The sequence below is a fragment of the Silene latifolia genome, chromosome 6, assembly GCF_048544455.1.
Source record: "Silene latifolia isolate original U9 population chromosome 6, ASM4854445v1, whole genome shotgun sequence".
NCBI lineage: Eukaryota > Viridiplantae > Streptophyta > Magnoliopsida > Caryophyllales > Caryophyllaceae > Silene > Silene latifolia.
In genome coordinates this window covers 10,828,172-10,844,148 of record NC_133531.1, presented here as the reverse complement: position 1 = coordinate 10,844,148, position 15,977 = coordinate 10,828,172, and the positions used below count along the sequence as shown (strand labels likewise).

General features: G+C 32.5%; 1 protein-coding gene across 1 annotated transcript; it reads right to left on the bottom strand.

Moving 5' to 3' along the window:
- Window positions 1–2,915: 2,915 nt before the first annotated feature.
- Window positions 2,916–6,142, bottom strand: LOC141586307 (cyclin-D4-1-like). The gene is made up of 6 exons (XM_074407491.1): window positions 5,584–6,142; window positions 5,030–5,116; window positions 4,834–4,932; window positions 4,401–4,602; window positions 3,624–3,754; window positions 2,916–3,533 (listed from the first exon to the last, which is right to left on the bottom strand). Exons 1-6 carry the CDS (start codon window positions 5,869–5,871, stop codon window positions 3,225–3,227), a joined length of 1,116 nt encoding a protein of 371 aa, XP_074263592.1. The 5' UTR covers window positions 5,872–6,142; the 3' UTR covers window positions 2,916–3,224.
- Between the last annotated feature and the right edge of the window lie 9,835 nt (window positions 6,143–15,977).

Below are 15,977 nucleotides of genomic sequence, written 5' to 3'. Positions count from 1 at the left end.
AAACACTATGTATCCTTTATCGAACAAGTCTTATCATAGTGGCTAAAATAAAAATATTCTGCACCATAGGTCAATCAAGCTTGAAATCTTGAATACCCTATTTGCACAAAAAGGAATTTAAGGAGTATATATGTACCTCTACCGCTCTTGTGAAAATGTCGAAAATTCACATAAGACCTAAATGTTGTATGTATTGTTATAATGTTATGTGTAACTTTACTAGTTACAAGTATAAAATTTTAATCATGCAATATCGACCAATTATAAATTTTCATTTTAACAAGGGTTGCTTGTGATGTCTCACATCTCATTCCCATTGAACATTATTTAAATCAATTGTTATCCGTGAAACGAATGCTTGAAACCGCTTTTGTTTATCTTGAAGCAGCCAATGAATCAGTCGCAGGCAACTAGGCACTCGCAGCGGCTCGGACACTAGACTGTCCATTCTGTCTCACCTAGATTTCCTCTGGTCAAGTCAGCATACTTGCTATTGACTTCATAATTTTGTGACCGTCACAAGTACGAGTTTGTGTCATTTCAAAGTGTAGTGTACTACTACTAGTCTAAATGTCAAATTGATTGCCATATGGAGAAAACCCGGACAAAGCATCCACAAAAACACAAAAACGGGTCAACTAAAGTGGTTAGTTTAATAGTGAAAGGGCGTAGGACACATGTATGAAGGTAGCCCTAAATAATAAGGGTAGTGTAGTGGATGGCATTATATAAACTGCATTCCCAAAGCTCCAGCTAACTAATTGCCAATGAAAGCCTGAATGCACCCTAACCCAAAACTAGTCTTAAGACCAGACACACAGTCAACCATACCTCTGTCTCTCAGACACTATTTTAAACATAGGAGCTTCAATATATATGTCCCACTCATATCATTAGTCCCGACATGTATCTTGTAATTTGCCGGAGCCATTCAGACATTGAAGTAATGTTGTTAAGTAAATGTTAAAATAGAATAAAAAATGTAAAACGAGCTCAAACACACTTTTGAATACGAGCATTACTAATCTCAGGCTCATAGGAGTGGCTCGATTCAAGTTCCCTCTGAGCTAAGCTCGAGATTGTATTCACCAGGTTCGAGTTGAGTTTTGACCGAACGATTTTAATGGCTGGTCCCTGGCATGCTTCACTAGAATACTTGCAAGAACAAGACAAGAAGATAACATATTTTTTGACAGCTGAAAGAGAACATAACTAGTTTTAATACTCCATTAAATTCCTTTTCTAGTTTTAATACTTCATTAGATACTGTATCTGTCTACTGATCCATGTCTTATGGATCACTCAAAAGGCTATGCCTCTACTCTTGGTTTAAGGAAAGTCATCAAGTTAGGGACGGGTCTCTCTTAAAAGTTCAAACGGCAATATCCATCTTAAGATGAGAGCGGGTTAAATATGGTTCTGATTGCATATATAGAACAAACCTTTATCATTCATGCTGTCTCATTTATCATACTTGACCCGTTTTAAGTTTAAGAGATACTAGTATTGGTGCCCGGCTTCGCCCGGGCTACCTCTACTTACCATTATATTTTTTTTTTAAAATTTAAATAAAATTACTTAAAGTTGCATAACCCATAAATTTATCATTAATATATTTTTCTATGACATATCCTAAAATTACGATGAAATAAATTTTTAGACAAATTCTCTACTCCCGCTATTAATATTTTACTCTTATTAATGAAAAAATAGTAATAACATTTCACTACTTGCCCGTAATCATTGTTACTTTCACTACTCCCTACGTAGTAGTTATTATTCTTCGTCACTTCTTTACGCATTAATATTGATAATTTCATTACTCCCGCCGTAATTATCGTTACTTTCACTATTGCCGCATTAATATTGATTATTTCACTACTCCCGTTGTTTCTACTACTTTCACTAATCTCGCTGATAATATTGTTACTTTTACTATTTAAATGAGTGATTACTATCATATAATTATATCCAATGTTACTACAATTCTTTTCTTTACTGACGAAATTACTTTTACTACTTAGGCATGTAATTTTAAGAGAATTATATATTTATATAAATATATTACATATGTGCATTAAATCAAATCGAAAGAATTATGCAATACTCCCTCCAATTCGTTATAATGTTTCCCTTTGTCTTTGGCACTATACTTAAGGAATACTATTAAAAATGAATAAAAGACATTGGTGGGGTTAACCGTTAGTGATATAAGAGAGAGATAAATTATTAGTTGTGGGGCCAAAACATTAAGAAAATTAATAAAATAGGAGTAAAAGAGTTGTGTGGGGTTTGATGATAGGAGAGAGGGATGAATAAAATAAGAGTAAAATTTAACAAAAAAGGAAAGGGGAACATTACTTGAATAATCCGTTTCGGGAAAGAGGGAACATTATAGCGAATAAGAGGGAGTATTATATATTATGGAATCTAACTTGAATTATTTATAACCTACTTATATTATATTTTTGTATGTTAAATAAATAACATCTCTATACATCTAAATTTAGTATATAATTTTACGATGATAATAATTAATACCATAAGTGTGCATTTTTATACTAATTAATTACTTTATTTTAAGGAAATTTAATTATTTAATTTTAAGGAAATTGACCATCTTAATTAATTATTTTATTTTAAGGAAATTGACCATGTTTTAGTCTCTTACAAATGTTTAGGAAAATTACTAAACTTCTATATAATATAATTTTAACCCAAACTATATAATATTTGCATTGAGATCCCTTAATCGGGTCCATCATACGGTGCTAGTGATTTAAAACTATATAGTATAATTAATTTGTATAACTTTCTTTAATTACATTAAAGTCCCTTGGTTTCTGGATTTAATATATAGTATTGATTACCGTTTTAAACCAGAATTTGTGTTAAAAGGACATTGTTGTGAATTCCAAACTTGTTCTTATTCATAACCATCACACCAAACACATTTACAAGTTGATTAGCCAAGAACTTCAATTTACACATTACAAAATTCTTTTAAATCTCAAAATTCAAAAATAAAACAAAAACAACTCTCTATTCTAAACAGCAAAATGAGCTCCTCATCACTGACTAATGGAGCCAATATTATTGCACTCTACTTAAAAATTAACATTTTTTTTTTCTGTTTTTTGTACTAAAAATATATGATGATGATGATAAACACACCCAAAAAAACTCACTTTTTTTTTCAATTTTTTTTATTTTAAAAAAATGCCCTAACTTTCTAATTTAAAGCGATTGTTGTCATCGTCGTTGTTGTCATCGTCATTGTTTAGCCTCCTTCGCTTGGAAGCGGAAATCGGAATTTTGTATGTAAAATTTGCACAAGACACAGATGGATCAATGGATGAAGTATCATCACTTTTGTAGCTCATGCATGTAACATCAAGCACCCCAATTGGACTTTGAGGCATATATGATGATGTCGATGTCGATGTTGATGTTGATGTTATACCACTTGAACCATTACATACATTGTTCAGTCTCATACCATGCATCATTTCCACACATTTCATCACTCTTTCCTACAAAAAAGATGATCAAACAGTAAAAACTTTAATCATCCACCATTAAAGATGATCATCATGAGTTTTTTAATGGGATTTTTTTTTTACCTTTTCAAGTTGTTCAGGAAAAAGGGTAGAAAATGGAGTGTCAGGATTTTGTACTGTTTGGGTTTCTTCACTTACAGCAATTGCCACTGCTGCTGCAATTTCTGATGGCTTGTATTCTAACAAGTCAATTCCTGCATTCAATTCTCTCAACCAATCAATACTCTCAACATTTTTGCATACTTTATACGCTACCAACAAGTCTCACTGAAGACGGACATATCCGTCACAAGCTGAAGACAGGTCAAGTAATACTCAAGTGGGTAAATAAGACAAAAGCAGAATGCCTAGGGAGTAGCATTCTGCTTTTGTCTGTCTTATCTAACCCACTTGGGTATTACTTAACCCGTCTTCAGCTTGTGACGGATATGCCCATCTTCAATGAGAATTTGTGTCACACTTATTACCCACCAATATTTCAAAGATTTATCAATAATTATAGAATAAAGTCGTCGTTTTGAAATAATTCAGACTCAAAGGACATTGATCGTTAATTCATATGTACATGCAGTCATAAAATGACATTGATCGTTAATTCACATGTATGTTACTCCATATGAAGAAAGTCGTCGTTTTGAACAAAGCTGTCGTTTATGGCTACACGTACATATGAATTAACGATCAATGTCCTTCGAGTCTGAATTATTTCAAAACGTCGACTTTGTTGGTTGGTGGGTGATAAGTGTAGTTAATTCATATGTAAGTGCAGTCATGAGACTTATATGAGACCGTCTTATGCTTACTAGAGTAATGTATGATACGGAGTAATAAATTCCGTACCTTTGATTGTGGATACGATGAGTTGTATGGCTTGGAAGATTAAGCTTGGGGGTGGCACTTGATCACAGTTTAGTTTATACAGGAAATAATCTATAAAGGAAAATGGTGTTACTGATTGCATTCTCCAATTCAAGGTGCTCATCACTAAAAGTTCCATTCTTTGGATGGTTTTCGCCTCGAATATATACTTTGATTCACACACCTAAGAAAATGTTGTCGACAAATCATTAATACACAATTACAATGCATATAAACATGCAAATGTGGACATTCTTAGTCGAACCTAACGTTTAAGTTCGTCTGGTGTAAGATCGTTGTATGACATTCTGTACAAAGGTCTTATTTGCATTTTAATAAAACTAGACATTTCTTAGACCAACACTAGAGATTTTAGGCACAGCCAGAAGTTCAGGATATACATTGCATTACTCACTTGTAAATCAAGGGAGAAAGGAACATCATTTTCATCGATTTTCGCTGCAATAGATAAACAGGCAACAGCAAGCAGTTGCATCATCCAAGCTTTGCCCTTCTGCAACAATGCATCAGTTAAAAATTCTCTGAATTCATCTGATTATAGACCAAAGTTTATAACTTTACGATGTAAATCGACTAAATTAGATGCTTACAGGTAGTTCATACGTCGATAAGAAACGATCCAAGTAGTTTACAGATAGATAGAAACATAGAGGTCCAAAATTGTAATGTGATTGAACCTGCCAACACGAAAAACCCGTCTTTATTTCAGTTTTGTCAATCATCATTGATTTTATTTCTTGCTTATAATGAGGCTCAAATTGACAGGAAATGTGACAAACATTTCAATGCTATGATAACAAATGATTAAATGAATAGGACCATCCTACTAATACTCCATATATGAATGTGATTACAGTGGCGGAATTAGGGAGGCTAGCAGGGCAATGTCCCTATGGAACAATAATAAATTTGCAATATCTATTCGGGTTTTTTTTATCGTTTACTGTTGCATTACTAGTTCGCCCCTGATGCAAGTCAAATCCTGGATCCGTCACTGAATGATATCTAACCAACTAAGCATTTACTGTAAAATAGACTGATTTTCAATAATACAATCAGAAGATGGTCATATCCGTCTTAAACAAGAATTTGTGTACGAAATGCGAAACAATTCCAATAATAATTAGGTAAGAAAAGAAATCACCTTTTCAATCCAATTAACAGCCTCATTTCTAGCAATCAAATCCAAATCCCCATTTCTTAATCTCTTCAAGTAATCAAAACCAACAAAATGTTGCATTTCTTTATCAAACAATGAAGATAAACATTCATCACTTTGCAAAAATTTAACAAAGTTTTGATTATTATCTTCAAATTCATCTTCTATAACACTAGTACAACTCCCATAATTATCATCAACATCATCAAAAATACTTGTATTATCTTCTGAACAAAATAGACTTGACATTGCATAGTCAAAACTTGGTGCCATTTTTTTTTTATCTTACACTCTCAAAATTATTACAATCAAAGATTCAAACTTTTCATAAAATTGACAAATTAGAGAAAAATTTTGACCAATTTTGTGGGATTTTTAAACTATGTATGTAAATGGATGAAAGATTGAAACTTGATTAACAAAAAAGTGAACAACAAAAGAATGAAAAAATGGGTAAATTACAAGATGAGAAAAGACACAAAATTTTCAATGTTTTTGGTAGGAAAGACTGCTTGGGAAGAGAAGAGGTGAAGGGGGGTTTTGTAGAAGAAATGTCTCACTAGGGTACTATGTATAAAGTTTAGTGAGTGAGGACATCTTCATTTAATATTGTTTTTAAAATGAAAATTAATTACTCGGTTTCGTTTTAAAAGTCATTTTTAAAAAAAAATGAAATTATTTATCGTTTTGCATTTTTAATAATTGTCTTTTCAATTATACATTTTCTATGTTATTTCAGTTAATTTATATGGCAAAAATAAGAGTTGGGACAAATATTATTAATGTTGGAATCTAAATTACTTTTTTATATTAAGAACTAGTTTTAAATCCGTGCAAATTACACGGGTATACTATTTCAATTTTCTTTTAATTATAGATTTATAAAAAGATGTAAAAGAAGATTTTGACCCGTGCACGTTTAAGACGGTTTAGTTAAATTGTAAAATATTTCTAATAAGTAATTTGATCTTACACATCTCTGGTCATCTACCATTGTCCACTTTTCATCTCAATAACAATTGTGACAATTGGTCTATTTGTCAAAAACAAAGGTAAACAAGTGATCGGAACGGAATAGAATGAGTAATATTTTTAGTTTTTTTTTTTTAAATTCTTGTACAACTTATAAATTATAGAGAAACTGCTAAAGAGATTGGTTATACTATATTCACTAAAAAAAATTTAAAAAAAATAAAACACGTATTAGACATGTTTGCATAGTGGAAGAGTGGGAGTGTGTATCAGTGTATGCTCTGGATTTGCAATTAACGGTAACAGTGTGTGTATTATTGCTACTATTGATTTATTTATTTCCTTCTTATTCATTATTTTATGATTACGAAATGTAAGCAAGATTTGTGTCATTTCAATAATGAGGAAATATAGGCTACTACACATATATTTCAATTGATTTAGTTCATTGGTCATAACACTTTGCACGTTTGTATTTTTGCCTTATTTAGATTTCATAATTTTTCGGTTAGATTAAGCGAAATTAGTCGTATAAATGGTAAAATTATGATTTCCGAAAACTGTTTTGTGAAGAGATGTATTTGTTCATCAATGTATCATTGAACTTGGACTAAAGAATTCTAAAATCTATAGAACAGAATCATATAAATGTATATTTGTGTGATTTAATCATTAAATTAACAACTTACATGCTATGAATATGTCATCGTTATAAATAAGAATTCGTATTTTTAAGTAATTCGACTTATATAATTCTATGTTGGGATTTTAAGAAAATGTATGATTGTGTTGAACTATTTTATGGTGTTTTTGTAACCAAAGTTTTTGACAAAAATTATACAGCATTAAAATCTCTAATGATGTTCAAAAGACTAATTCAAGCCCGCTCTTATGAGACTTTTTCATTTAACATCTGATTATACATAAATTGTGTGATCGTCTCACTATGATCAACTATTTTTACTTAAGACAAAAAAAACGATGATATTTAACAATCACTTTTCTTTTTTATTATTATTTTAATTTATTATAAAACGTCATAGATGAGATTTGTGCACTATAATAAACGTATTAGGGTCATCGTGATGAGACTCGGCTGAGCAATGAGGGATAGAGCGGTCCACTATACTCGTATAATGTAATATGTCCATGGTCGAGTCAAAAAAAGTTACGCATATATAGGTAAAAGATGCATTAGCTTGGCAATATCCTTTGGAGTTTATGGTAAGCAACCTTGCGACTCCAATTGTTCTAACACAAGTATTTGATATTTTGTCTAAGAAAAGGTTGCTAATTTTAAATTCCTAAATTGATTTTCGTAAAAATATTAGAGTACTAATAGGTTATTGAGAGATCACTTTGTTGCACGTCTTTATATATTTTTCGTATTCCTTTTAGGCCCTGTTATTTTGCACTTAGTCACTCCTTTTAAAGGTAAAAATATTGGTAAGACTCTCCAAAGTCTTAACACTCTGTCACATCAACCTTTCACTAATTTTTATTATTATTATTATCTTATTGTTAAGACTCAGCTCTAACTCAGCTCAGACTTTATACATTATCGCTCAGACTCTACTTTTTCACTACACTTTTCTTATGGAGTTTTAGATAAAAAAAACAATAATACATTGAAACATGGTAGCTATTTATATACACAAAATCTCATTGAAGACGACACGTATCCGTCATTTTGAAGTGACGGATACTATTTTCTCTCACAAATGACCCAAATAGAGGAGAGAGGGAAGCACATGGGAGTGCCCCCACCTTGTCCCCTATTCGTTTTGTGAGTGACATTACCCGTCACTTGCTCCGACCCGTCTTCAACAAGACTAACTGATTTATATATTGGTTCTCATTATAAAAAGGTGGGATCAAGACCCTTGTAAAGTCTTAACAGAGGTAAGATTATTGGAAGTCTTAGACACGACTTTCGTAAATCTTGAAACAAGATTTACTCAAGACTATCAATAATCTACACTAGTCTTTGCAAAGTCCTAATTTGAGTCTTGGAAATTCAAGACTCAATTTAAGACTTTTGTTGAGTCTTGACTCTTGACCCTACGATGTTTGGAAATTATCCAATTAGTGGATCAAATGTGTCATTTCTTTTGTAAAAAAAAAAAGTGAAGTGGAAAAGTAGAATCTGACGGATAATGTATAAAATATGAGGTGAGTCTGAGAGCAGTCTTAACAACCAAAAAATAATAAAAGTTAGTGGAAAGTTGATGTGACATAGTCTTAAGACTTTGAAGAGTTTGACTGATAATCTCACCCTTACAAATAATCATACACTAAATTGAGTCTTGACTCAACTTAAGACTTTGAAACATGTATTCACCAATGTGCTATCACACTTTTTGTTAATATACATGGAGATTATTATGTATATATCACTAATGTTTTCATACTTTATACAAACACGAGACCCAAAAATTTGGAGGCCCAGTTCGCGCGCTCAGCCCTCACTTGGTCATAGCCGCCCCTGATCCTACGTTTAGTTAAGATTTCAGATCTTATAAGTTTAGCTCGGAAAAGTTGAAATCTTATAAGTTCGGTCTAGAAAAATTTAATTAAATTCACACTCATTTTCCTATAAGGTCAAATCCATAGTAGTTGCCAAATTTCTTGGAAATTTTTTAGTATTATCAAGGATGTAAAATTATATCTTCAATTCTTTGATGAAGCGATAATTAAACATTGTTTTCGTGAAGTCATCAAAGTTGCCGAATTTATGGCTTCTACTGGACATTCATGTCCAACTCTTTCGAGGTGTTTTGAAAGCCGGTGGCTTCAACTTACCTCTATCATTCGAAAAGATGAGACAGGTTGGTCCTACCTTAGATGATCAATCTAGTTTTATTACCTTATCAAAAAAAAAAATCAGAAAAACTCAGCTCCTCTAAGTTTACTTTAGATCAATTTCAGTTCAAAAAAATTCAAATTCAATAAGTTCAGTTAATAAATGTTCAACAAAATTAAATCCAAAATAACATGGGCTTGATTGTGATTCACAATGTCTCTTTCAGGGCATTAGCAATAGAGTTTGTCAATAGGTTTGTAAGATGATGTGTCAACTATTTTAGAGGTTTGTCTACAAACCCTCTATTGTTGGACATGAGTGTTGAGGTTCATGGATGAGAGGGGTTACAATATAGTATACAGGTTTGTGAAGAAAGAATGTGAGAAGAAATAGTATAGTGGATCATATGATAAACCTTGAAGAGGTTTATTTATTGTTGGGATGAGGTTTGTAGGTAAATGATTTTGTATACTAGTTTATGTGACATGAGAACAAACCTATTGGAGGTTCATCTATTGCTAATGCCCTCAGTTATCACATGTTTTCATAACAATAGTACCTATTTCAGCTCCTCTAAGTTTACTGCTTGTATTAGTACCCCATTTTATAGTATGCGTACCCGGTTTATTACCTTTTGTACCATTTTCCAATAAATTTGTAATTTTTCTCTTAACCGCTCTTTGTTAGTAGTTTATTTTTTTTGAACTTTTAAAATTTTTATTCAATTGATTTGGATATTTTTTGCATTGATCGTCCTCCTCGTCATCTCGAGCACCAATACCACATCACACCGCGGCCCCAAGCCGAATCGTCAGCTCTGATAACACTTATTGACTCATCCGGAACGTGCTTAAAAAATTAGGTGGAAGTAGAGGTGGCAATTAGCTCGAGTTTGGGTAGGGTCTGGTCGAATTCGGGTCATATCGGGTTACGCACTACTAGGAAAACGGGATTTGTGACAACCGAATTCGTCACAAGTTTTCTTTTCCTTCAGATTTGTCGAGTCAATTCTTAGCTCGGGTTTGGGTTATTGTCGAGTCAGGTCATTTAGATAGATCTATTGAGTGGGAAGGGTGTTGGTCGGCAGGGTCCTTATCAGTTGGGTTTTGCTTGGGTTGGATTGGATTTTGCTTGGTTTGACTCATCAATTTATTATCCGGTCGATTTTTTTCGATTAATTTACCTGATTGAGTTAATGTCACGCTATATTATTTCAGATCGGGTTGAATTTCAGGTTAGCTTTCGGGTCAATATCGGGTTATCTTTCGAATTAGGTAAGTTGTCACTTATCGGGCTGGGTCTGATCGGGTCAAGCATGTATCGAGTCGATTAACGTTACAGGTCATCCGTGGTCGGGTTCGGTTTTGAGTCGACCTTCATCGGGTTTGGTCGAGCAACGGGGCATAATCTGTCCGGTCAAGTCGATTTCGATTGTAACATTTTAGGGTTCTATCGGGACAGGTTTGCCCGAGTTCGGGTCGAATTAGACTTGCCAACTCTAGGTGCAGTCATGCAGGAGACCGGTCCATAAGCAAGTGGCCGGTTCTATCCTAAAATCAATTGGTGAGAGGAGGAGTAGACGAGTAGTGTACTAGCTTCTAAACACATCTTCTACCTCTAATTCTACCGATATAAAACAATGTCCCAACACACACAAGAGAAGAGACCTCAGCAATCTATGATCACAAAAACTAATCCATATAATGTCTCCTAATGTGACTGATCATGGACATTTCAAGTACATTTGCAATATTGTTTTTTTTTTTTGGTGTTGATCAGGAGTATCCCCTGCCGACAGTTGGGGCAATCTCCTTCGGGGTACTGAAGGTAATTTAATGGGTTGACCCCTCCCAAGTTTGGCCTTTTCATTCGCAAGAGTCAGGAATCGAACCCCTGACCACTTGTTTAAGAGATGAGAACCCTTACCACTCACACCAGCCAACTTTGGTACATTTGCAATATTGTGGAAGGACATTATTGTTGCTTAATTAAGGCTTTAAGATGACAATTACATTCCATAATCTCCCCTCTCCCCCCAATTCAATTCAAAATTGGAAGAGTAGGTTCCCCTCTCTATACGACCAACTATATACTAGAATAGGGAGGCAAACCTCCATTGATAACACAAGTAGTCTAAACACATGAAGCTCCATCTTTGGTGCGTGGCCCAATTGCACAAATGCATGCGCAAATAGTGCACATACTTACATACATTATTACCAAATATTTTTATTTCCCTTTCTCCCAATTCCTAACAATTTATGTACAATTATCATCTTGCTTGCATGACCGTATAAATGTACCTATAACAATGAAATTAAACGTACTATACGTGCCCTAGTACATCTATGGTTGTTCGTTGTATTTGTACCGAGTCCATGTAGAGGTCTAGCCGCCTACATGTAAATCATAAACAAGAGTACATATATAGTACCTCGGCATGAATTCTCATGCATGAGTAGTTGATAAATGTACATAGTAGCTCCGACATGAATAGTTGTAGTCGACCTCTAATCTTGTGCGAATAACTGTCTCATGACTCATGAGTAGTTGAAAAACGTGAAAAATTATCTAATTTTGTGCACATAACTGATGTTTTCTATACAGGATGTTAAATGACACGGTTGTACATATACTTCAAATTTAAAATTAACTATTTATTTAATTTATTCATATATTTTAGACTCGATGTTAACTAAAACTAATGGCTTAAACGTTCAAGACAATTTCTGTTCATTACTTGCTTTATTTTTCAATTTTTTTTCCTCCCAAAAAATTTGTGTTGGTCTAAGTCAAAGCATCAAATCAATGATGAAATCAGAAAATCTAAAAGTTAAGAAGCAAAAATTTTGTGTGAGAGGAAAAGGAGTTTGTACCTTGACAAAGAGAATCCACAAATTAAAGCTAAGAGAGGTCACTTTTTTTTACCTTTTACAAGCTTTTAATTTACCCTTTTCAGAGTTTTATATCTTTGAAAAGTATTAATTAATTAATTTTAATATTATTATTGTCCCTATTTATAGTAATTGCATGTTGTTTCGACTTTCCACTTGAGTAATTGAGTTTTTATTTGAATATGAAATATGATATGAATATGATGGTCGTCTGTACGTCTTTGGTCTCCAGCTAATCATGTGAAGACTGGACACTATTATGCTTATATTATGATTTGTAAGAAATTTATGTACTTAGGCCTAGGGTGACAATGATCCGATGATGCAAGGATTAACAATACGGGTTCAAAATTTATCGGTATTCAGAAAAAAGAATTCGACTAAACATCCTTTAACATTTGGAATTTTAATATTATTCCGTTATATTTCCTGAGGCCAGTTTATTAAATTTATATTATCTGAAGCATAAAATTCATTTCATTTAATTTCATTCCGAAAAATGGCAATCAATAATCAATCACGCGGAGAAATATTCGTGACTACGTATGTAAGTTATGTAGTTCTATACATTATTTAACGTATTCACACGAATAGTTTCATTAACTCAAAACAAATATGAAGTTATTAGCAAATACTAATATTTTACCTCTTATTGTACATGCACGAACAATTTAACATAACATCGTTAAGATTTGATCTCATATGCCTCGTTTTTACCTTAATTTCAACAATTAAAAACTTGTAAAATACTGAAATATATGAGTATTCTATAGACCATTTTTCAGTAATCACATTTTTTAATTTCTTGCCTTGAATTATGGGAATTTGCATGCATTACATTTAATAATATAAATAATACAGAATATCATTTTATAAATACAACAGTTTTATGGTATGACAGTCTTTTCCGTGTATTTTGGCCAAATGTCACCACTTTTGGTAAATAGTAACAACTTTGAAAAACTGGTCATGTTTTAGTCATAAAAAGATGTCATTATTTAACCAAAAATGTCACTATTTACCAAAAAAAATAGTCACATTTTTCTCGTCTTACGTACAATTTACAGTCTTACACTAGAATTTGCGTGGTAAATATTAAACTAATTATAACCTAGTAAACTTATGAGTTCTGAGTCTTCACTAATTATATATGCGAATTACTAAGCACGTCCTATCAATTATAGCATTGTTTAGAGTTAATAAGTAAACTAGTTGAAGAGGAACTTTACAGATTTCGAAGTCTAATCTTTTGTACGTTTGTTTAACTTTTTATCAGTCATTTTTTAAGTACTATCTCTCGACTTGTTGTCCATGTACTATCTTCGTAGCTCATTAATGTTGTCTTGAGAAACAAGCATAAATGTGTCTGTATGTGGACCTCCATCCCAATAACAAAATTATACTACTACATATGCGCTTAGTGCTTATCAACCACGATCGCATCGTAAACATTTAACTAATATGAGACCTAAATCATGTTCATCCTCGACCCATGATTTCATGCATTATTCCTACTTATAATCTCGATTAGAATAGCTAACATAAACAATTTAATTATGTAAATTTATACCCGTTACAAATTCTTTTGTTAGACAAACTTGATTAAACTGAGAAAATTGAGTCGATTATGCAATAAGTCAAGATAGTCGATCTTGTTAGACAATGTTTATAAATTCTTATCATATACAGAGTAAATCATTGCGAATATGTGAGTAAAGAGATTATATCTGAAAAATAACAAGCAAGAATCTCGAGAATTCTTGTGGACGATGATTAACAACATAATCAAGGCTGTCTAATTAATATCAATTTCAAAAGGTTTTCGGAATCAGGGCTGCCCTGAACATTTTAGAGTCTGATTTGCTAGCTAAATGTCCCATTCGAGTATCATCTACTACAATTAAATGAGGTATTTATATTACGTAGGCCTCAAACGATTGTTTAGAACTGAATCTCTCAAATTTATTTAACGGTCCTGGAGATATCATCGGATCAAACAATTCTTAACCTAATTGAAAAAATGAAAGTACAAAACTACATCAATCTCAAGTCTCAACAGCTTGAAAACTTCGAATACCATATTGGCATGATTTTTTACTAGGATTTACTAGTAAAAAATTTCATCATCCAATAGATGAAAAATAAATGGATCACATTTCTAATTAATTGACGCTGTATATTTTAAAATAACGGTTTTTCTAATGTATATCCTATGGGAATTCATAATAACCTAAATGTGGTAAGATTTATAAGATATTCTCACTAATTACGGTAAAAATAAGTTTATATATACTTGAATATATATCATGGGAATATCTTATAAATATTTTCACATTTAGGTTATTGATGTATGCCCTGGTTTCAGCATAATACGTTAGAAAAACCGATTGTTGAAACATGATATATAAGACATTGGATGCTCATCCTCGCATTCGTTTCATATACACATGCTTCGTCCTTAAAGAAAATGGCTTTGTGAACTTTGTGACTGACCAAAAAGAGAACTTTTAAAGGGTTATATACATCACATTTGGCACAAAACTCTAACCCTTTTTTCATCTTATCTTATCATATATTCTTTGAAAAATTCTACCTTTTTTACCACCCCATGCATTAATATTTTTTTACCATCAACTTGTTTGAGAATTGAGATGCATGATACAGAGAGTAAAATATATGTCATCAAAGCTTTCACTTCACTGTTTTTTAAGAAGAAGCACGAGTACAACACCCTGATTGTCCTGCCTCTTCCAACTGATCTTAAGAGACTTTATCTTTTTGGTCTAAGACTCTTAAAAGTGCTTCATGTTTGATGTCATCTCTATTTGGACTACCATATATTGACCCGTCTTCCGAGACCCAGAACACTTAAAACTACAGTGATGGACTCAGGATTTTCCTTAGGAGACGGCGGAATATTAAATACTAGAAATAAAATTAAAAATGTTAACAAAAATTGGAAATTTTAATCTTCTGATGATTTGAAGCGATCGCCTCTACTAACCCTCTAAAATCCAGCATATCTGATATGTTAAATATTGTGAAATTATTCACTTTTGCGAAACTTCGGTCAACATTAAATCAATACGAAATTATTATTTTATCCAAGTAATAATATGTTATCAAGATTTTTCATTATTTGTATTCAATAAATTAGGGTATCACAAACTAAAGACGAACAAAGTAAACTTAATTAAGAACTGGATAATCTAGTACTTATTTAACAAAGGAAGTAAGGATAAAGTGGTCATTTCAACGGGTGTGTAATCCCTCCTCTCTCACACAAAGTATTGGACCTCTCCAATTACTGGAGAGGATCCTATCTCCTTAATTAAATACCTCGAATGGAGGACCTAAGTCCCCTTCATATTTCGATTATTAGTGTATAATCATCATCCGGCTCCCTTGGATCAATAACTTGAGTATTAAATGTTCACACACAAAATTACTAATTTAAACCTCAACATCTTTTATCATTTATTTCAAGATTCGTCACTGTCTGACTGCCTTAAACAGTCTTTAACTTAGGTCTCTTGGTGAATATCTATCAGTAAATTTTGGTGGTTAAAATTTTAAAATCCAATATGATTTATGGGAGAGCTCATCCAAGTCATATGTAAGGCATGTGATCCGTGGGCATAGCCATATATTCTACAAGTATACAATTTGACATAAAATAAACGAAACATACAAAATATATAATGAAACGT